This window comes from Talpa occidentalis, unplaced genomic scaffold, assembly GCF_014898055.3.
Source record: "Talpa occidentalis isolate TD23 unplaced genomic scaffold, MPIMG_talOcc4v2.1 talOcc4.12, whole genome shotgun sequence".
NCBI classification, from domain to species: domain Eukaryota; kingdom Metazoa; phylum Chordata; class Mammalia; order Eulipotyphla; family Talpidae; genus Talpa; species Talpa occidentalis.
In genome coordinates, this window is record NW_023601212.1 from 33,064,816 (window position 1) to 33,087,073 (window position 22,258).

The following is a 22,258-nucleotide window of genomic DNA, read 5'->3' on the forward strand; positions in this document are numbered from 1 at the left end:
TCCATTCCTCTTCTTTTTAGTCAGAAGAGTTTTGGCTATTCGAGGTTTTTTGTGGCTCCATATGAATTTCTGAATCTTTTATTTAAGATTTATTTATTTATGCATATAAGAACTGGGGTATAGGCCAGAGGTGCAGGAGGTGAGAGATTCACCAGAGACAGAGTGGGGAGCAGAACAGGTGGATTATTGACTGAAATTGCACTGCTGAGAGGAGCAGCGGGCAAGACAGGAGAGGTCTGCTGTGCCATGTGGGTCACCTCCCTGGCCAGGGATTGAACTCATGCTGCAGTAGTTGTGGATAGCTTCACAGTGCTGACACTTAATCCTTGCGCCACCAGGGAAGCCCCTGAATTTCAGAATCTTGATGAACCATATTGCTGTCCATCCATGTGTCTGACTCAGAAACTGGGTATTACTTTAGACTCCTGACTCTTGGCAACTTTTCTCTTTAGGAATTAGGTTTCCATGTTAGGAATTCAGGGTAGGGTTTTGGTTCTCTGTGCTGCAATATATCTGGGGCCCAGAAAGTCTCAATTTCTGCCTTCTCAAATCACTTAACTCCCTGTGTAGATGATTTCAATGATCTCACCATCAGCCAAATAGGATATCACCTTCAGAGCATTAAATGTAAGGTCTTTATTGATCTGGCTTCTGTTCCCTTTCCATCCTCACCTGCTGTGATTTTTTTCTACAGCCTGAGTGCAGCTATACAAAGCTGCTTGAAATCCCTAAATGTGCCATCTTGTGTTAGGACTCTGGGCCTTGGTATATACTATTCCTTCTGTTTGGACTGTCTTTCCTTACTGGGCTTGTCATGAATGTGAAGCTTTTCACACACCCTTTTTCACAATGCTATGCCCTAATTACTAGTTTATGTGCCTTGTCCTCAGAGAATGCTTCGCTTCCGAGGCACAGAAAGAACCCATTCATTTTTGTATCTTCATGGTCTGGCACATTGCAATGCTCTAAAAGTATATTCAGCAAATTTTTCTCTTTCTGGTCTTATGTTAGGATTATCTGAGGTTAGTTGCAAATTACTGAAATAAATATTTGGGAAGAAAGAATACAATGTAAAGTTTTTTTTTTTTTTTTTTTTTTTTAGAGTACAAGTGGGTTTATTTGGCTCCAGGAGGAGCAATGGCACCCAGCTCTCAGGCAACACCCTCACTCTATACAGGCTTAACTCAGCCCAAGGCCCACCGGCTCCTTCAATTTGAGGGTCCACACAGTGCTCCTCTTCTGGGTTGGGGATAGCTAGCTGCCAGATGGTGAATTTCCCGGTTGTTCAGCAGCAACGCCAGGCACAGCTGAAGCAGCCTCGTAGTCTGCGATGCGGCGCTGTACCAAGGCCGGCATGAGCTGCACGTAAGCGGCCATGAGGCGGTGGTTGGAGTGGATCAGTTTCCCAGCACAACTGTGCAAACAGGCCTCCTCCTCCGCGTCCAGAGCTCGGTGGTGCAGGCTGGGCACGCAGCGCTGGAAGCAGAGTTCCGTCATGCGATTGTAGACCAACAGGAAGTCCCGCAAGTTTCTCAGCTGCTGCTGCTGCTGCTGCTCCATCATGCCACCGGCGCTACAATGTAAAGTTTTATGTATTCTGTGTCTTCTGCTATTTTTGGTATCTTCTATTTTGACTGGAACTACTCCAGAAGGAAGTATTTACATAGGGAACATTTTAAATAAAAGTTGCATATGTTCTCAGTCCTGGTCCTTGAACCTACAAAGAACTGTCCATCTACAAATCTTTTTTGGGGGGGCTTTCTGGTGAAGGGGTTAAGTCTCGGCTCTATCACCGTGACGGCCTGGCCTTGAGTTTGATTCCCAGCTAGGGAGCTAACCGCATATGGCGCAGCAGACCTCTCCTGTCTCACCCTCTGCTACCCTCAGCAGTGTATTTCAGTAAATCTGCCTGCACTGTTCCTCACTCTGTCTCAGGTGAATCTTCTCATGCCCTGAAACTCTGACCTATATCCCCGTTCTTCTATGCAAAAATAAATAAAATCTTTTAAAAAAAAATTCTTTTTGGGTCAAGCTTCAAGTTTCAATCTTACTACCTTCTGCTCATTTTCCAAATATGTATAGGTTTCCTTGATTCTAAAACAAAAATAATAAAAGCCTGTCCTCAACATGGCTGTTTATTCTTCAAACTCATTTCCCATCTCTTTCTTTCTTTCTTTCTTTCTTTCTTTCTTTCTTTCTTTCTTCTTTCTTTCTTTTCTTTCTTTCTTTCTTTCTTTCTTTCTTTCTTTCCTTTCTTTCCTTTCTTTCCTTTCTTTCCTTTCTTTCCTTTCTTCTTTCTTTCCTTTCTTTCCTTTCCTTTCTTTCCTTTCCTTTCTTCCTTTCTTTCCTTTTCCTTTCTTCCTTTCTTTCCTTTCTTTCCTTTCTTTCCTTTCTTTCCTTTCTTTCCTTTCTTTCCTTTCTTTCCTTTCTTTCCTTTCTTCCTTTCTTTCCTTTCTTTCCTTTCTTCCTTTTTCCTTTCTTTCCTTCTTTCCTTTCTTTCCTTTCTTTCTTTCCTTCTTTCCTTTCTTTTCTTTCCTTTCTTTCCTTTCTTCTTTCTTTCTTTCTTTCTTTCTTTCTTTCTTTCTTTCTTTCTTTCTTTCTTCTTTCTTTCTTTCTTTCTTTCTTTCTTTCTTACTAAATTTTATTTCTCAACACCAAAGACACAACATAGAAAATAATAAGAAATCCTCAAATCAAATTTTGCTTTGGCAGTTCTAGGACTAATACTATAATAGAGTCAGTCTTCAAATCTCTCATAGCTCTTTCTAGTATCCTAAAAATCATTTGATAGTTGTGTGTTTCTTTTTTTTTTTTTAAATAATAAATTTTATTTTTATATTCCCCATACAATTGCAACCCCCCCATTCTGACCCCAATCCCTCCCCTCCCGCCCCCCACCCCCCAAAAAGTGTCTCTGGTTCATAGTTTTTTGTTGATTTTGATTTTCACTTTCTTGTAGTTATTCATTTTCCTGGTCCCTTATTTAAGTTTTCTAGATTCCTGCTATGAGTGAGACCATCTGGTATTTTTCTTTTTCTTTCTGGCTTATTTCGCTGAGCATGATCCCTTCCAGCGCCATCCATGTTGCTGCAAATTGCATGTGTTTATCTTTTTTGAATGCTGAGTAATATTCCATGGTGTATATGTACCACATCTTCTTGATCCAGTCATCTATTTTTGGGCATTTGGGCTGTTTCCAAAGCTTAGCGTTTCCCATCCTTTTAAAAAAGAGTTGTTTATGTTTGGTCCTTTCGTTTGTCCATCTACCCAATTAGACCCCTGGAATCTGACTTAGATCATTATCATCATCATCAAAAAGCTTTTCTTCAGGGCCTCCTGGGTGGCGCAGCAGTTGAGCGCTGGGTTGCGAAGCTGCCCACAGCCTCTGCAGCGCTGGTTCGATCCCCGGCTACTCCCCGGCCACTGGAGGAGGGTCCCGCATAGCGCGCAGACCTCTCCTGCCGCCCGCTGCTCCCCTCAGCAGTGTACTTCGGTCCTTCTGCCTGCTCTGCTCCCTGCTCTGGCTCTGGTGAATTCTCTCACCCTCCTGTGCTTCTGACTGTACCCAGTGCTTGTATAAATATAAATAAATAAACAAATACATAAAAAATATTAAAAAAAAAAAAAAGCTTTTCTTCAAAGGTCTCTAGCAACCTCCAGGTCCACCTCTGTCTGAGTTTAAAATAAAAAATCATGGGCCTCCCTGGTGGTACAAGGGGTTAAGATGTAACTTATGAAGCTATCTGTAGCCACTGCAGCATGAGTTTGATCCCCTACCAGGGATATACCTATATGGTGCAGCAGACCTCTCCTGGCTCGCCCGCTGCTCCCCTTAACAGTGTATTTCAGTCAATCTGCCTGTTCTGTTCCCCACTCTGTCTCTGGTGAATCCTCTCACTCCCTGCACCTCTGGCCTGTACCCCAGTTCTTGTATGCATAAATAAATAAATCTTTAAAAAATTTCTAAAAATCCACACATATGTACACTTTAAATATATGACTTAGTGAAATAGTCAAAATGATCTCTAAATGAAGAATGAATGAAATGGAGGAATAGGTATTTTTGTGAGAATGAGGGGGAGATCAGAAATGTAAAAGAATAAAAATGTAGTCTATAAAAATTCAACGCCTTAATTTTTGTGCGTGTGAAGCAAACGGTAAAATGAAATAAAGAACTATCTAGAACAACTACCACTTCCTTTTGTGTATAGCACAAAATTCAAAGTGTGTGTGCGTGTGTGTGTGTGTGTCTGTACGTGTGTGCACGTGTGTATGGTATAACTTACTTGGGAGTTACTCTGATTTCCTCTTTTATTTTCCAGGAGTATTTTGAAAACAATCGCCCTGGGTCAGATGCTATCCTTGTGTATCTGTGGGACAGCCATCACCAGCCAGTATTTGGCAGAAAGATACAAAGTGAACACGCCCATGCTTCAGAGTTTTATCAACTATTGTTTGCTGTTTCTAGTTTACACAATGATGCTGGCCTTTCAATCAGGTATGTCCAATGTAGGAATTACCTTTTCAGAAAAGTCACAAAAATGTTTGGCTTCTAGTTATTAAAAAATAAATCTATTTTTTAGAGCAGGAAACTATTGCTGTTTTTATAAGTTATTGGAAAAGTCTGATACCTTCGAATCCTATGACAGTAGTGACTAGAGATTTATGCCCAACTCTCTGAAATTCTTGATTAAATTAAGCAGTGCCAAGATGTAGTGGTAGAAGTTACCCCCAAAAAAGTGTAAATGCCATTACAAATTAGGTTTTATTCTTTTTTTTTTCTTTGTGGTTAATACAATTGAAAGACAATATTAAAAATCAAGAACCTCATTCCGCAAGATGTATCCTTCCAGCTAAGTAGAGGATGCTAAATGGAGCATCAATTGCATGTAGGTAAAGTCAATATTATGAGAGAAACAAAGACAAGGAATTGGCCAGAAATTAACATCTTTATCACTGCCTGATTAAGTTGTTTTAGAATTATTGCTTCTAGTTAGCTACACAAAATTGTGAAAAACTAGGTCCTGACAAACATTTTTGTGTCAGGCTTTATTTTAGTGTCCTAACTCATTAGGTTATGTATTAACTCACTGAAGCCTTCTAAAAGCTCAAGCCCCCTGCTTTACAGGTGAGGAAACTGAGGCATACAGCACTTAGCTAATTTGCTCTAAGTCATAGAGGTAGTAACTGAGGGAGCTGAATTCAGCGCAGGCAGCTGCTGCCGAGCCCATGCTCTCACAATGGGCAATCCAAGATGATTAGGAGGGTCCAGTACTTTCATTTCATTATATTTAAGCTATATAATAATGTTACTAATGTGGTCTTTGCTAATCTTCTTTTAATAAAAACTTAATGTGCCAGTGATATTCCTATGTGTCAGGAAAGAAAATAGAAGTCAGTATGAGAGAGAGAAAAGCATCTGAGGGGGAAAACACCACATTTGGCAAAGGCTTTAGGATTTGGAAATAGAACTGTGATATGGGTAATAGACCTGGACTTGGCTCTTCTCTATAATTACTGGCCTTTTGGAAGCCAGTGTGACGCTAATACATTAGTGTGGTCCCTGATGGGCTGACTGCTAGGAGCCTTCTCACACCATCTCATGTTGAGGAAGACTAATTCTATGTTTCCAGGATATTCCCTCTAATTGGGTTTTAATAATATTTATTTGGTTATTATTCTCACTACCTTTATTTCCTTGTAGGTTATCTGACCATAAAGCATTCTTATATATGTACCAACTTGGAAACTCCTGTGGTGCTAGGTTCTCTGAATAACTGAATTGCGGTTATCTTAAATAAATAGAATTTGGGGGATAAAAGTGTTTCTTCAGTGGTACCAAAAGTCTTTCCCCCAAACTTATCACTGACTTAATTTTCACTTGAAAGTACAACTTTTGCAAAAGAATAACAACTTGCAGAATTTCCTTTAAAGTTGCCCACAAAAAAATCAATGAAGAATCAACCACCTTGAATGAAAAATTAAACCAGATGGACAGAGACATTTATAGAGCACCATATCTCAAAAAGCTGAGTTCATATTTGTCTCAAGTGTACATGGAACATTCTTGAGTATAGATTACATGTTGGGTCACAAAACAACTATCAGTAAATTATGATGATCTTCTCTAGTCACAATGCTATCAAACTAGAAATCAACTACAAAAAGAAAGTTGAAAAAATGTCTAAAATATGGAGACTAAACAACATGCCACTGCATGACAGACCAATGGAATATAATTAAGAATCTCAAAAATAAATCACACTTAAATGGGCAGTTAATTAATGAGAAAAGGGGTCAAGACTATAAAAAGGAGAAAGGAAAGTCTCTTAAATAGATGGTGTTTGGGAAAACGGTACAGACACATGCAAAAGAATGAAACTAAACCACGACCTTCTACCATATAAAAAAGCTCAAAATGGATTGAAGAATAGGAATTAAGACCTGAAACCAGAAAATGCATGTCAGAAAATATAGGCAAAAAAATTCTGTGATGTAGGTTTCAGTGATGTCTTTGGGGATTTGATTACAATAAAAAGCAAAAATAAACAAATGGGACTACATCACCCTAAAAAGCTTCTGCACAGTGAAAGACACCATCAGGAAAACAAAAAACATTCTATCAAATGGGAGAAAATATTTGCACATCATATATGTGATAAGGGGCTAACATACAAGAGCTACAAAGAACTCATACAACTCAACAGCAAGAAAACAACCCAATTGAAAAATGGGCAGAACGTCTAAATAGACACTTCTCCATAGAAGACATACAGATGTCCAACAGGCACATGAAAAAATACTCATCACTCATCGTAAGTGAAATGCAAACCAAACCCACAATGAGATACCACCTTGCACCTATGAGGATGACCCATATCAACAAGATCAGAAACAGCAGGTGAGGCTGTGGAATAAAGGAACCCTGTGCGCTGTTTGTGGGAATGTAGACTGGTCCAGCCCCAATGGAAAACAATGTGGAGATTTCTCAAAATGCTAAAAATAGATCGGTCCTATGATCCAGCAATATGATCTACTTGTAGGTATCTATCCAAAGACCACAAAAACACTTAATTCAAAGGGATCTGTGTACTCCTATGTTCACCGCAATATTATTTACAATAGCCACGTTGTGGAAACAACCTAAATGCCCATGACAGATGAGTTGATATGGAAGATGTAATGTATATACACAATGAAAAGATATAAAAAAGATAACTCTTGCCATTTATGACAACATGGATGGAACTGGAGGGAATTACACTAAATAAGTCAGAAGGAAAAAGATAAATACCAGATGATTTCAGTCATGTGGAATATAAAGAAACAAAACAAAGGAACAAATAAAACTGACCCTAGAAGTGTGACTGCAGGGTTGAGGCTACCGGGACAGTGTGAGGGGGGAGGAGCAAAGCAGGGAGGGGGCCCCGTGGACTGTGGTAGAGGATTGTGGGTGCCTTGGTGGTGGATGTGGCATGATAGCATACATTTGTGGATGTGTGAACCAATATCCAACATATGCAGTATTGTAAATCAATGTTACCTCAATTAAAAAAGATACAATTTATAAGAAAATAAAGATGCCCACTCACAGGTGAAATTGCCAGTGAATTCATAAGAAAATGTTTCATTTCCTAGGATAATCTGTAGCTTGTCAGGATTGGTAACATCTAAACCTTTATCTGGATATAATAGTTCTGTTACAATGGGAAGGAGAATTGAATCGTTTTTTCACTCACTTTCTCTCTGGTGCTTTCATTGAACTCTTGGTCTATGATGACACCTTAGCTTGGGCTCATATTAGAAAAAAAACTGACTCTGCTGAGCTGAAGCAGGAATTTGGGTTTTAAGAAATGGAAATCAAGAGGGATCACATCTAAAATACATGGAAAACCCACAGTTTGTTAATCTCTCAAATAACATGCCTGGTATCAAGCAATCTGTACTAACCCAGATTTTTTTCAACCAGGCAGTGATAACCTTTTATACATCTTGAAAAGAAAATGGTGGAAGTACATCCTGCTGGGAATAGCAGACGTGGAAGCTAATTACCTGATAGTCAGAGCATACCAGTACACGACTCTAACCAGTGTCCAGGTAGGAGGGAGTCCTTTGACCACTTTGGAGCTTATAGCTTCAAGAGCAGAATGTGAACTCCTATGTGCTAACCTTATTTTATTGAAAACCTGTTCACTTGAAGAAAACCTAAACACAGGTGGATGCTGTTTTCCAGTGGAACATATGTGCTAATGAGTAAGGTTTACTGCAATTAGTGAAAATATATACAAGTTAATCAGTTCCCAAACTGCTAATGCTATAGCAGATTAGAGTAGTTTCTATCAAAATAAGCATAAATATTTAGTTGGCAATTGATGCAGTGATGTTGGCAAGAGTTCTGCTTTATGTGTTGTTCAAAGCCTGGCATATATAGAATGGATGTAACTTTGTGCTACAGAAAAGTTGGAGGTTTTACACACAGGCTATCAAGACAAAGGAGCGAATGGAAGGAACCTATTAGAAATTTTGGGTAGAGATGGTAGCTAAAGGTAAAATTTACATCCCTATTCCTTTATAAGGTTTATCCTTGCTGGGCTGAGAGAAAAATGTTCCTAAGTAGATGTACTTTTCAACTTTTGGTGGAGTGGAGGAAGACTGAATCAGTTATTTTAATGTTAGCAAGCTGTGGGCTGCATCTTAACACTGACAAATCATCCCTAACAACAAAATGGAGGTGAAAGTGAGATAGATACCAGGGCCAGGTTTAGACTTCACAGTTTAAAGAATTTATAACTTTTGATGCATCACTTTTCTCACTATAAAATAGCGACTTTCTTATTTGATCTCTAGATTTTGGGAACATAGAAAAACTATTTATTTCACATGGAAAGATAAAGGTTGATGAAAACTTAACATTTTTTTCCCAATATGAATATATATTAATTGTTATTATAAGCAGAATAAATTTTATTAAATTCTTTCCTTTCTGTAACATTGTGGTAAACATTGTTCTCAGCCAGCCTCTTGGTTTTTGATTGGCATGGTCATGACCGGTTGTGATATGAAATACTTATTAAGACTGATATTATAGGACGTGCAAAAAACCCCCAGAATTTCCTAAACATTAATGTCAGGACTAATTTAGAGGATGAAGTTCATCACAAATAAGATTGAGTGTACATTTAGCAATGGGTAATGAGGGTATAAGTATGTAGAAAGTCCCATTTTTGTAGTCACATTTACCCTTACAATCTAATGCACAATTTAACTATATTATAATTTCCAGAAACTCTGGTCTCTAATGAGCATCAGAAGTTTTGAATTGGTGCAAGGTCTATCACAGACCCATCACTTATAGTTGGGTTTTGGTGACTGAAGTTCATGTCTTATACCATTGCAAGTAACTTTTTAAAAATCCTGGCCTCATCAAAAAACCTAAGCATTAATTTGTCAAAAGTTAAGGTAGTTAAGGTCCTAGTGTAGAGTATGCAGACAGTCCCTGACTTACAATGATTCTTCATCTTCAGGTTTTTCTACATCATGATGTTGTGAAAGAAATAAATGTGCAATAGAAATTGCACTTTGAAGTTTGAATTAGGTCATTCTATTTTTCACTTTCAGTACATAGTCAATAAATTACATGAGCTGTCTACCACTTCATTAGAAAACAGGCTTGATGTTAGATGATTTCACCCATTTATAGGTTGATGGAAGTTTTCTGAGCACATTTAAGCTAGGCTAGACTCAGCTATGATGTTCGGTAGTTTAGGTGAATTAAATTCATTTCTGACTTAGTATATTTTCAATTTACAATGAGTTTACAGGGATGTATGTCAAGGAAGATCTGTACATAAGAAGAGCTTCAGCAATGAATGCTACCCCAAGGCCCAGGTGTCTGCATGTCTCCTCACTGTAGTGCCACATTTTCCTATTCCCTGCCTTAGTGTCTTATGTTGACCCATTTTTTCCAGAATGCAATTCTTTTTGAAGCCCTTGCTTCCTTCTCTAAGACCTCATCCAGTTTTACTTTCTCCTCTGTACTCTTTTGTATTTCCATAAAGTTGTTTTATACCCATGTCTCCCCTGCCTCTCATCCCTTAGCCCAGGGTCTTATTTTGTACCTGGGCTTACTGTGACTATACAATAATTTCAAAAGACTGAATAGGAAGAGTCTTGGAACTGAAAGCATCAAATGGAAGACTTCTGTCACTAAGAATACATTTTAAAGGGAAGATTTGATGTAGATAAGTGATTGAATGTAATAGCTATTAGCTGAGAAGCTGTGGAATATTAAAGTAGGAAGGGACCCCTGAGATCATTTAGTCTGATTGTTTCATTTTGTATTTTGACCCAGAGGGTGCCTGGCTGGAGATAACACACCTGGCAAATAGCAAGTCTGGGACTGAGGCTCAGGAGTTCTTACCCTGATGTAGGCATCCCTCCTATAGGGCCACTCATTTGCCCAACAAAATTGGCTAAAAAATAGGGCAAATTTAAGATTGATTTTTAAGGCACAGTTTGAAGAAGTAGGGAGTCATCTGTGATGATTTAAAAAATTTTTTTAAATTGAGGTAACATTGGTTTACAACATCGTGTATGATTTAGAGGTATAGGATCACCCCCTTCCTGTGTTGTTCCCTGATAATTTTTTTTTTTTTTTTGCTTTTCAAATTAAAGAATGTAGTTTAGACTATGTTAAGTCATTATGGCTGGATTCTGCTGGTGTCTTCCGGGACAGGCTATTATCATTTGCATCGTTTTATGGTTGTTTAGGCAGGCTCGATAAAGCACTTAGGAGATTAGAGTTCTGCCGCTGGAATAAATATCAAGGCAAGGTGCCCATCCTGCACATGGCCCAGGCTGGACCCGAGTGATGACACTGCAGAGAAAGGCAGTCAGTAAACAAGTGTGCACAGGATCAAGCAGGCTGCTGGAAATTTAGGGTCCTCTTCCAAGGCTAAATCGGTATAGATAACATTAGAGACAAAGCTGAAAAACAGGGTAAGCAATAAAACAGCATGAAACCACTGTTTTACTTGCATAAGGATCTTACTCACATAAGGAAAATATTTTATCCTTAGATGTACTTTACAAAATTTGGGAGTTTATGAATTGAATGTAGAAAATCTTTATCTTCCCATATTTTTTTAAACAATTTTGCTGTAATTTTGGCATTCTTAATTCCCTCACGTTTCACACTGGCAAGACCAGGGACGTAGCAGGGTCAGAAAATATAGGGGTGTATTTTTTGGACCCAATAGGTAACGGGGTGGAGGATCATATGATGGTGAGCAAGAGTAATTGCTGTGGGCAAGTATCTATCATTCTAGGTGAGGCTGGATGCTTTGTCAGGGAGAGGCTGACAGTACAGAGAGGCTCCCTCAGTACTCTGTTGTACCAAGTTTTCTGGCTGTGTGATTATATGATGTTTTTGTAGCTTTCTGTACGCTCCTGAGGGTCAGTTTGAATCTGTCTCATTCTGTATATTCCCAACTCCTACTGTGTGTCTCCCACATATGAGATGCTTATTAAGTATTTATTGACTGAGAATGGATGCATGCAGGAAGGAAGGTTTGTACTGGACTGACGGATAAACACAGGTGGGAGTATAGAGGTAAATTGCACAGATTCTAGAGGCAGACTCCCTGGCTTCAGCAACTGTATCTGTGATTTTGGGCAACTCATTTTGCCTTTCAGTACCTTTGTTTTCCTCATGTGTAAAATCAGGGTTGCAGTTCCAATCTCATGGAGTTGTTGTTCAGGATTTAATGAGTTAATCTATACAAAGCATGTAGTATAGGGCTGGCAATAGTAAATACTCAATAAATGCAGACACCATTACTGCTCAGCTACCACATCATTTTAGCCATGAGAAATGTATTCAGCTGTTTATTTCTCCTTCTATGCAGCTTCTGGACTGCTTTGGGATTCCTGTACTGATGGCTCTCTCGTGGTTTATTCTTTATGCAAGATACAGAGTGATCCACTTCATCGCTGTGGCCGTCTGTCTGTTGGGTGTAGGGACAATGGTTGGTGCAGATATATTAGCAGGGAGGGAAGACAATTCAGGTAAGAATGTGTTACTAGTTCCTGATTCAGTTAAAGAAAAAAGAAACCATGTCCTGGTTTATCATCTTTTACATTTTATTTCTAGATTTTCTTGCTCCTGATATATTGTAACTACTTCCACAAAGCTGTCTTTATGGTCTTAACTACCCATACAGTTCTAACCTTTTTTTGTGATACCAGTTTTATTTTGTCTCATGAGAGAAGTTTCTTTCTTTTTTTTTTAGATTTATTTATTTATGCATACAAGGCCAGAGGTGTGTGTGGGGGCTCTCACTAGAGACAGAGTGGGGAGCAGAACAGGCACATCTTCTGAAGTACATTGCTGAGGGGAGCAGTGGGCGAGACAGGAAAGGTCTGCTGCGCCATGTGGGTTGCTCCCTGGCCAGGGATTGAACTCATGCTGCAGTGGCTGTGGATAGCTTCATAGTGCTGTGTCTCAACCCTTTGTGCCACCAGGGAGGCCCTCATGAGAGAAGTTTCTTTATATTTGCATTATTTTTCTCTTGGCCCATTTAGATTAGTTACTGGAAAAGCTACTGTAGATTCTTGGTGTTTTTTTTTTTTTTTTTTTTTTTAATCAAAAAGAAGACTTTGTGTCTTCTGGGTACCAGATGAAAACACTGTGATGTTCTCTGGGTCAAAGTTCAGACAATGGAGAGAACAAATCTAAAGAAGTTCATTGAATTCACCCAATCTACAAGTGAGTCCAAAGTCTCCTTTAAGAGAACAAATAACCCGTTTATCTAGCTTCCTTCTCTGTAGATTTCCACTAATTCCCTTAAATAGAATCCATTCATTTCTCATGGCATAGAGTTGTTTTCATAGGCTTTATTTTATAGGATATACCACCATCTTCCACTGTTAGTCTTCTGAGGGCTCAAAATATGAGGCATCACAGCCAGAAAGTGAGAGACGAAGTGTTTGTAAACTTCTAGAAACCAGAACTTCTACTTCTGTAAATCTTATTTCAATGACCATGGGCCAGATAAGCTCTTGGAAACAGCTAGGGAAGCCCCCTATTGACAATATGTTCATCTTCCTACCTGTCTTCCTGCAGGGAGTGATGTGCTGATTGGGGATGTCCTGGTCCTTCTTGGGGCTTCTCTCTATGCAGTTTCTAATGTGTGCGAAGAATATATTGTGAAGAAGCTGAGCAGACAAGAGTTTTTAGGAATGGTGGGCTTGTTTGGAACAATTATCAGCGGCATACAGTTGTAAGATTCTAAAACTTTCCTTAAAAATCAAAGAAGCATGAGGTGACTGTTTTCCAACTACTAATAGTCATGACTTACTTGGCCTAAATTCACATTTTAAATCAGTGACCTTTCTCGATATCTATTAGAGGACTGTTGCAACATCATGAATGATGCCTTAGCATCTTAGATGAGAATTCCTGCTTATGATGTGGTGGTAGAGGCATAACTAGTAAGGACTTTCTTTTTCAATTATTTCCAGAAAATATTATCTTCCAAATCAGAGGGAAAAAATAATGTCATGCATCCCTCCTATCACTGACTGCTATTGAATGGCACTTCTAAGGGAGTCAAACATATGTTTATAGAATCCTTTGGTTTATAATAAAGATAAACCATTTTTGTCATTTTTATTTTTTTATTTTATTTTTTAAAAAGATTTTCTTTTCTTTTTTTTAAAAAGATTTATTTATTTACTTACACAAGCACTGGGTACAGTCAGAAGTGCGGGAGGGTGAGAGAATTCACCAGAGCTAGAACGGGGAACAGCACAGGCAGACTGACAAAATACACTGCTGAGGGGAGCAGCAGGTGCTGGCAGTAGAGGTCTGTGCACCATGTGGGACCCTTGCAGGTGGCCAGGAATCGAACTGGCACTGCAGAGGCTGCGGGCAGCTTCGCAGCCCAGCACTCAACCGCTCTGCCACCAGGGGAGGCCCCATTTTTGTCATTTTTAATAAAGATAGATATTTTTATATTCTAAGAACATTTCAGACCACAACACAATTTTTTACCTTTGCTGAAGTATAGCAACTAAAATGCTATAGTTTGTGAATCACTCTGTGACTTCTTGTTTTAATCTTAGATTGATTGTGGAATATAAGGATATTGCCAACATTCACTGGGACTGGAAAATTGGTAAGTATGTAAACTATAATTCTTTTCAGTGAGTATCCTTTCCCTGACAAATACACATGTCAAAAAAAGTACTTCTTTGTAGTAATATGTAGGCATTTTTATAAAATTACAGATAATTACACAGAGAGCTACAGTGGTTTTCATTGAACTTTTTTTTTCTGAGAATTTATAAATGAATCTCCATGGAAGTTAATTCTTAATTTGTTCTTCAGAAATAGCCTTTCTTTACTAGGAATTCTGAACAAGACTGACCTTTGGTCACAGTAACATACAATTAGTTCTGTATTTCAAGTCCTTGAACTTCTTGTGAAGATTGTCTACTTGATGAAATTTGTGAAGCATTAACCTGAGCAAGCTGAGGGCATGTAATCATCCACCACCATCCATTGCTCTTCTTACTGAGATTCCTAAGCAGCTGAACAAATAAACAATATAGTAGGAGAAAACAGTGGTGGGAGAGTTAGAAAAGATTGGAAGGAAATTATGTAGTGCATAAAATGTCATGAAATTCTTTCACCATGCTTGGATGATTTAATCCAATGAAAACTTAGATGGTCAGAGAGCACGTGTATGTGTTGGAGTATGGGGGTGAGACTGGAGAAGTGGATACAAAGCAGAGATACTGCTAAACAGCTGGCACCCACAAGACCAGCTTTTTCCTAAGAGGTTATATTGTGTTATCTGGGAGCATAGAAAGCACTGGAATGAGTGATTTGAACAAAAGATAATGGACTGTAACCGAGATTAAAATGCATATATTGTAAAAAAACAAAAAATAATGTAAAATATATTAAAGTAATAATTAAAAAAACGATAATGTACCTAACAGTTGCCTTGGATGCCCTAAAAATACTTTGAATCCAATTATACGTATTTTGTCTACTTAACCAGATAAAGCAAACAAAAGATAATCAGTGATTTTTCTTAATGGTGATTTTGCTTTTATTATCCTTTTATCATAAGCATTACTCTTTCGTGGGCAGGTGGATGAGGAGTGATAAGAGCTGTTAACTCAGTCACACTAGAAACAGTATTTTATGGCCTTGATCATCTAACACCCTGTTGGATTTCTGAAGTACTTTGTATATCTCCTGTGCAATGCTGACTGTTAACAAAGGGCTTTGAGTTTAGTATGTTAAAGGGTCAAGCAATTTTGTGTGACAGCCTTAAGTACCTTTGCCTTCTCATTTCTTCCTATAATAGATACTCCTTTTTTTCCCATAGCCCTGCTGTTTGTGGCATTTGCCCTCTGTATGTTTTGCCTGTACACCTTCATGCCACTCGTGATTAAAGTCACTAGTGCCACTTCTGTTAACCTGGGCATTCTGACAGCTGACCTCTACAGCCTTTTTTTTGGACTCTTTCTGTTTGGCTACAAGGTAAGATCATGTTCTTATAGTGTAAAAGAAGTAGCAGGTTTCTTCAGGATTTTATTTTATTATTTTTTTTTAATATTTTATTTTTTTTAATATTTATTTATTTATTTATACAAGCACTGGGTACAGTCAGAAGCGCGGGAGGGTGAGAGGATTCACCAGAGACAGAGCGGGGAGCAGAGCAGGCAGAAGGACCGAAGTACACTGCTGAGGGGAGCAGCGGGCGGCAGGAGAGGTCTGCGCGCCATGTGGGACCCTCCTCAGGTGGCCGGGGAGCAGCCGGGGATCGAACCGGTGCTGCTGAGGCAGCGGGCAGCTTCGCAGCCCAGCGCTCAACCGCTGCGCCACCAGGGGAGGCCCTCTTCAGGATTTTAGATTCAAAAATAAAACGACCTCATCTTCCTGGCAAGAATCTCATTGGATGGTCCTCACTTTTATTACTACTTTCCAATTAAAAAACTGGTTCACGAAAGAATTGTCCTCAGGTTTCTCTAAAGGGTGAAGTGCAGTGGGTGTTTCCTTTGGTGTGGTCCATCAGTGTATGCAAATACTAATGTATGTTGCCAGGTGATGAGCAAGAACTCCCTGCTCCCTCAAGTAGCTTTTCTGTTCACAGACAGAAAGTGTGGGGTGCCAGATGGAAGGGAAGGTGACGTGTGTGTTATACCCGCTGTGATTGGAATAGTTCCTTCTCTGACAGCAATTTTATATCTGGAAGGGACAGTAAAGGTAATTCAATCAAGTGCTTTTTCAGATTTATTCTCTGTATTATCACAGCAGTCACAAGTATAACCTACATCCATCAGTAGCAGCTCTTGTTACATGTAAGAATTCTCTAGGAGACAAGGAAAGCAAGAGAACGAATATGTAATTTGAAAAAAATAGCATCTCCAGAGAGTCTGATACACTCTCCCTTGAGAATTACAGATTGAACGATTGCATTTGAGAGGTGGGGAAATGAAAGAGGTTATACTTAGTTATGTGACTATCTTTAGCAGCTTGTTGGTGATAAAGTCAAGGCTGAATCTTACTTAATGGTCTTGTAATTCAGTCTCTTTCCACTGCACCTGTTTCCCTATTTGATTATTAATTTGAATATCTTATGTATCAGATTATCTTATGTATCTTGGTTATTAGAGATAATCAAACAAGTGGATTTTTTTTTTTGTATTTTATAGCTAATTTGAAAATTTGCATGATAACAGTTCTCATACTTTGGGATATCAGGACTCTTTTAAATGCTTAAAAATTAGTATGCCAGTCATTTCTAATTTATCATATTAGAAATTAAAACAGAAATTTAAAAAATATTAACTGAAAAACTGTTTTCTGAAATAAAAAATACTTAGTGAAAGGATGATAATGATTTCCATTTTTGAAAATCTCTAATGCACAACTGAATGGAAAATGATTGGATTCTCCTATTTGTTTCTTCATTCTGCTTTGTGATACCACAGTGTCATACAGCTCCTGGACTATTAAATTTGTGAGAGAGTGAAAATAGAAAAGGCAAATAGTGTAGTAGTAGTAGTATTACTGTAAGAAGTATTACTTACAGTGTTATTATTTTGGCCTTTATACCCTTGGAAAGGGCTTTAGAAGCCCTCACGTGTCAGACCACATTGCTGCCTTAGAAATTGTATTTCCTTACTCTACCTTCAGCAAATGCTTGCTATCTTTCCTTGTGGACCCACTTGCTCTCTTTCCCTGTGGTCATTTGGACAAATAGGATGTTGGCTGTTGCTTGGTAATTTTAGTTTTAGTCAGAGATATTAATTATATATTTTGTCCTTGTAAAATTTTGTGTCCAGGCAGAAATCTTTGGTACTGATTTACACTGTTCCCAGGAACTGGCCACTAACTCACAACACCTAGTTCAGTGGGTTCTCCGAAATTTCTGCTTAAGAAGCATAAACCTTTTTGCCTTGCAAGGTTATAAGTGACAAGAACAAGCTGTTAGCTTTGCAAACCTACTGGTTAGGTATTCCTGGACTAAGACTGAAAAGAGCATTTATAACCTTTTAGGTAACATCATTAAAAAGTAACAGATATCAAAGTGAATCAGAGAAGTGTTTCTGACAGGCTTAGTTAAATTTTTTTCTTCATTAAGAACCATTGCCAAGTCCTACAGTGGCCCTGGAAAAGTCAATTCAGTGGTACTGTGGTCGCGATTCACGCTGTCACCACAAGGGATGATGGTGTTTTTAGTCGCCATTCAAGAACAGTTGGCATGTACTCACACCCAGAGAAAGCCTGCTCAGTGGTGTAGCATATGGTAAATTCACCTATAATTTTAACCACAGTTACTGCTTTATCTTTACTAGTTTAACTTTTACTTTTCTCTCATAAGTAAACTAAAGCCCAAGGAGGAAATGTGGTTAAATAAATAAAACTCTGAAGTGAAAGTACACTTGTCACTACCTATTACAACTCCTTTAATGTAAATATTTGCTCCTTAACTGCCCATAATTTTAATATGAAAGAAATGTATGTAATATTTTTTGCCACGTAACTTTAAGCTATTGTTCTCAAAACTGGAACGTGCTCACTATAAATCCCTTCTCAATTCTTTTGCTTCACGTTTCTTTCTGACCATATCTAGAAGTTGTCTTTTTTTTTTTTTTAAAGATTTATTTATTTATTTATGCAAGCACTGTGTACAGTCAGAAGCACGGGAGGGTGAGAGAATTCACCAGAGCCAGAGCGGGGAGCAGAGCAGGCAGAAGGGCTGAAGTACACTGCTGAGGGGAGCAGCAGGTGGCAGGAGAGGTCTGCGCGCCATGTGGGACCCTCCTCCCGTGGCTGGGGAGCAGCCAGGGATCGAACTGGGGCTGCAGAAGCTGCGGGCAGCTTCACAACCCAGCGCTCAACCGCTGTGCCACCGGGGAGGCCCTAGAAGTTCAGTCTTAACTCATATCAGACTTTACTGTTGTTGGTCAAAGACCATTTCAAGACTTAAAGCTCAAAGACCAGATCTCCTGATATTCTGAATAAATTAGAGAGGTGGAAAATCTTCAGCGCATACAGAAGATACCTAGGCATTTTAGAAATAGTTTTTAAAGACAATCATAAGCCCAATATACCCCTACTTTTTTATTGTATCTAAAGTAACTCTGGCTCTGATTTTTTTGAAACAGTTAAAGAGGATTAAAAATTCCTACACTCTGCCTCCTCTGGAATTGGTCTTGAGTGAGCACAAGAAATTCCCTGTATAGATCCAGATACAATAGGGAGTATTTTAAAAAATAAAAAATGTGAACTCCTCTAACTTAGGAGAATTACTTCACTTGCTCCTATTCTCTCCCTTCTAGAAAGGACTCTGCATTTAATCACTTGTCTGCTGAAGAACAGAAATTCCTTCAGAGGGCTCCTTACCCGTGCTTGTCCTAATGAATATCGAAACCAGTGACCTCTTTGCACTTTCTGGGATGAAAAATCTTACTCTTTTCAGCTCTAAATATCTAATCTTCTCAGTCTACCATAAATTTTACCAAGTAACACTTGCCTAGAGATAAGATCATCTATTACATTTTAGCAAAGTGAATTTGTCTGCAACAGAAGGGCATGAGGGCCTGGGGACATACGCCTTCCCTTTCTTCTTAGGGCCCACACATGTCCCTCTGCTTCACATCCATCCAGTGGCCTGGACCTCTCTGGTCTTACTTGGGCTTGCTCAAGGGCACCTTGCTGAGCTTTTGTCCTCTCCACTAAGTGGGACTAAGTGCAAAGAGGGGTGAGCTGATCATCACAGAGAAAGGCAGAGTTGCCATTTCCTGAGGAGCCAGTGACCCAGTTGGTTGATGTGCCAGAGCCCGCGCATTGCCAGTATATGGGAGGGTTTTGGGTGGAGGGTTTTGGGCGTTGATATATCCCCTTAAGGCAGTTTTCAAAAAAAAAAAAAGACTACGAGAAGGTGACCCTGCAGGAATGATAGGTGAATGACCGCCGAGCAGATGCGTATGTGTGGGATCATAACTCATAGCTGTTCTCTCTCCCAGTTTTCAGGGCTCTACATCCTGTCCTTCACGGTCATCATGCTGGGGTTTATTCTGTACTGCTCCACCCCCACACGCACGGCAGAGCCGGCTGAGAGCAGCGTGCCAGCCGTCACCAGCATTGGGATCGACAACCTGGGACTAAAGCTGGAGGAGACCCTCCCGGACCCCCACTCTGCTGTTTTTTAGCTGGAAAAGAAGGTGCATGTGCGTGTGCTGAGGCCGCCTGGGAAACTGGGATGAAACAGAGCCTGCTGACTTTGGGAAGGGGGCTCTTGGAAATGATCAGACTTGGAGGGAAGGATCTATGGCTTTTGGACTGGATCCAGTGGTTAGATTTTACAAAGGAACACAAACTAACGTATCGAAGTAGAAATGCCAAATGGACTAGAAGCCGAGACCAGGATTGTGTGTGAGGACCAATACCTGTCAGTGTCAGGAAGACCAGGTGTGGGCGCCACTGGAGGTCCCAGGGCTCTGTGGGGAAGCAAGGCCTGAGACAGGCCGTCCAGGCTGGCAGGGTGGCCCCGAGGAGGGGCTGTCCAGGGTGGTCTGGGGGCAGGTTTCCTCAGTTGGAGACTTCTGGGTTTTGCCCTGCTGAGATGGTCATTGTCCTCACGGCCTTTGGGCTGCACTTGAGAAATCCTGAGCTGCCATAGAGAGATGAAACTTGAGTGCAGTAAATGGAACCCTTTCCCAACGGTTAAAGGAAGATACACTACTTCTTACCAGATATTTGCAATGTGCCATGAGATTTTTATGATACGTCTTCAGTGCATTGTGTTAATATATAGCATCATTATATCATGACCAACATGCCACTTTCCAAAAACTCTCTATATAAACTTTTTTTTTTTTTTTGGTGAAAAGAAACAGAGTAAGTGTTCGTATTAGAAAAAGATGTTAATTTCATGGAAATACATTTACTGTGTTTTCTTTGATTAACCAGTTTCCCCTATGGATTTTATATTGATTTAATATATTCAAGATTTCTTCATATCCAACTTTTCAGAATCGTGTCTTCTTTGAGGTGAGCAAACCTATCTACTTGAGGCTATGCTTGTGGATGGAGGGCAGTTCAGAGGGAGCTCACAGATCATTTGCAGGGGTAAACATTTTAAATTCTGAAATGCCATAAGGTTTTTTTTTTAAACTTTTTTTTTTTAAGATTTATTTATTTATTTAAGAACCGGAGTACAGGCCAGATGCGCGGGAGGGTGAGAGGATTCACCAGAGACAGAGCAGGGAACAGAACAGGCAGTCTGACAAAATACACTGCTGAGGGGAGCAGCGGGCGAGACAGGAAAGGTCTGCTGCACCATGAGGGATTCTCGCTGGCCGGCTGGGATCAAACCCACGCTGCAGAGGATGCGGACAGCTTCACAGCGTGGCACTCAACTGCCTGTGCCACCAGGGGAGGCCCTTAAACTTTTTTGAGTGATAAAAGCTTTCGTTCTCTGCTACCACTTAAAAGAATGTTTGGTTTTCACTCAGTACCATTATTAAGGACAGTCAGTGAATGGAAAGAGGTTCAAATGTTGGGCCTTTGGGGGAAGATTGGGTTTGATTAGCACATTTATTATTTCTTAAAATATCTTGCTTAAGAATAAGCCTGTATATGCAGGGAGATAGTGAAGAAGACACTCTGGAGTGACAACAACCCACATGTCTGGCAAGGCAGAGCTCAAATATCACCTCTTCTGTGAAGCCTTTCTCAGGCCATCTAGAGGAGTTTCCCCTTCTTAGGGGGCCCTCAGGGCCTTGTTCATGTCCTCCCTGGAGCACTTGCTGTTTATTGCCCCGCCTCATGACAGACTGAGCTTCTTCTAGGCTAACAGCAGTCTGTTTCTAGCCCTTTCCTTCTGTTACTTCTTGGGTGTTTATTAAATAGAATTTGTTTTGAATCTAGAATTTGTTCAGAATCTAGAAGGGGAGACTGACCTAAAGTAAGACCTTTTCTGCAGATTCCTGTGGGTGTTTAGCCACCGTACCTTGCTCTATTTTTCTACCCAGATCCCTCATCTGAGTGTTCCCCTGTTGGCATCCCTTTGGAGAAAGGCAAAGAACCTCCAATTGGGGAATCCCAAGATAAAGACTCAGAACTCACTGTTCCAAAGAAGCCATGCAGTGATTCAATAACAGTACTTCAAGGCTGTGCATCCTGGTTTAATAGGTGTGCAGACTGGGATTTTAACCAGCTTGAATAAATGCTCTTGATGTAGAATAAGTGTCTTCAAACATTTGATTTACACACAAGATTTTTAAACACAACATATTCTTAAGTTGAGAACCTCCTGTAAATCCTTTTTCAGTTTATCACAACAATATTTATTTTTTAATGTTTTCTGGTAGCTATTCATGTCTTAAAAAATTCCCACAGAATAGTATCACAGAGTTGCTGGGTTGTAGTAAACTGTGCACCTGGACTATGGTGACTTTTTAAAGGGCTTTATTGGTGCCATTTTCACTATTTGCATTTGCATTTTTGGGGTCAGATAGTTGCCATTTCCCATCAGAGTAGCACAGAGAAACGCTATGTATTATCAGCGGCCTTTCCAGTAGGTGGCGCTTTAATAATTAGAACAACCTAAAGACTTGTGACATAAACACTTTCATTTTATAGACCTCCATAATGTCCTGTTAATCAAAGTATTTTGTTTTTTAAAAGGTTGTTATGAAGACTGTTTCTGCAGCCTTTTATTAACAGTAG

At 39.6% G+C, this 22,258-nt stretch overlaps 2 protein-coding genes across 5 annotated transcripts in view; one reads left to right on the top strand and one right to left on the bottom strand.

The window, feature by feature from the left end:
- SLC35F2 (solute carrier family 35 member F2) overlaps window positions 1-22,219 on the top strand; it is an 82,074-nt gene extending 59,855 nt beyond the window's left edge. For all 4 annotated transcript variants that reach the window (XM_054693235.1, XM_037505686.2, XM_037505685.2 and 1 more), the window contains 7 exons: window positions 4,323-4,498; window positions 7,970-8,097; window positions 11,907-12,066; window positions 13,124-13,280; window positions 14,125-14,177; window positions 15,402-15,556; window positions 19,552-22,219. In XM_054693235.1, coding sequence (XP_054549210.1) covers window positions 4,323-4,498; window positions 7,970-8,097; window positions 11,907-12,066; window positions 13,124-13,280; window positions 14,125-14,177; window positions 15,402-15,556; window positions 19,552-19,737 — 1,015 coding nt within the window. In that variant the 3' untranslated portion in view covers window positions 19,738-22,219. The remainder of the gene's footprint in view (window positions 1-4,322; window positions 4,499-7,969; window positions 8,098-11,906; window positions 12,067-13,123; window positions 13,281-14,124; window positions 14,178-15,401; window positions 15,557-19,551) is intronic.
- On the bottom strand, window positions 1,248-1,568 carry LOC119240894 (mitochondrial import inner membrane translocase subunit Tim10 B). Its single transcript, XM_037505688.2, has one exon. The coding sequence runs from the start codon at window positions 1,561-1,563 to the stop codon at window positions 1,255-1,257; it is 309 nt and encodes a 102-aa protein (XP_037361585.2). The 5' UTR covers window positions 1,564-1,568; the 3' UTR covers window positions 1,248-1,254.
- Window positions 22,220-22,258: the final 39 nt, after the last annotated feature.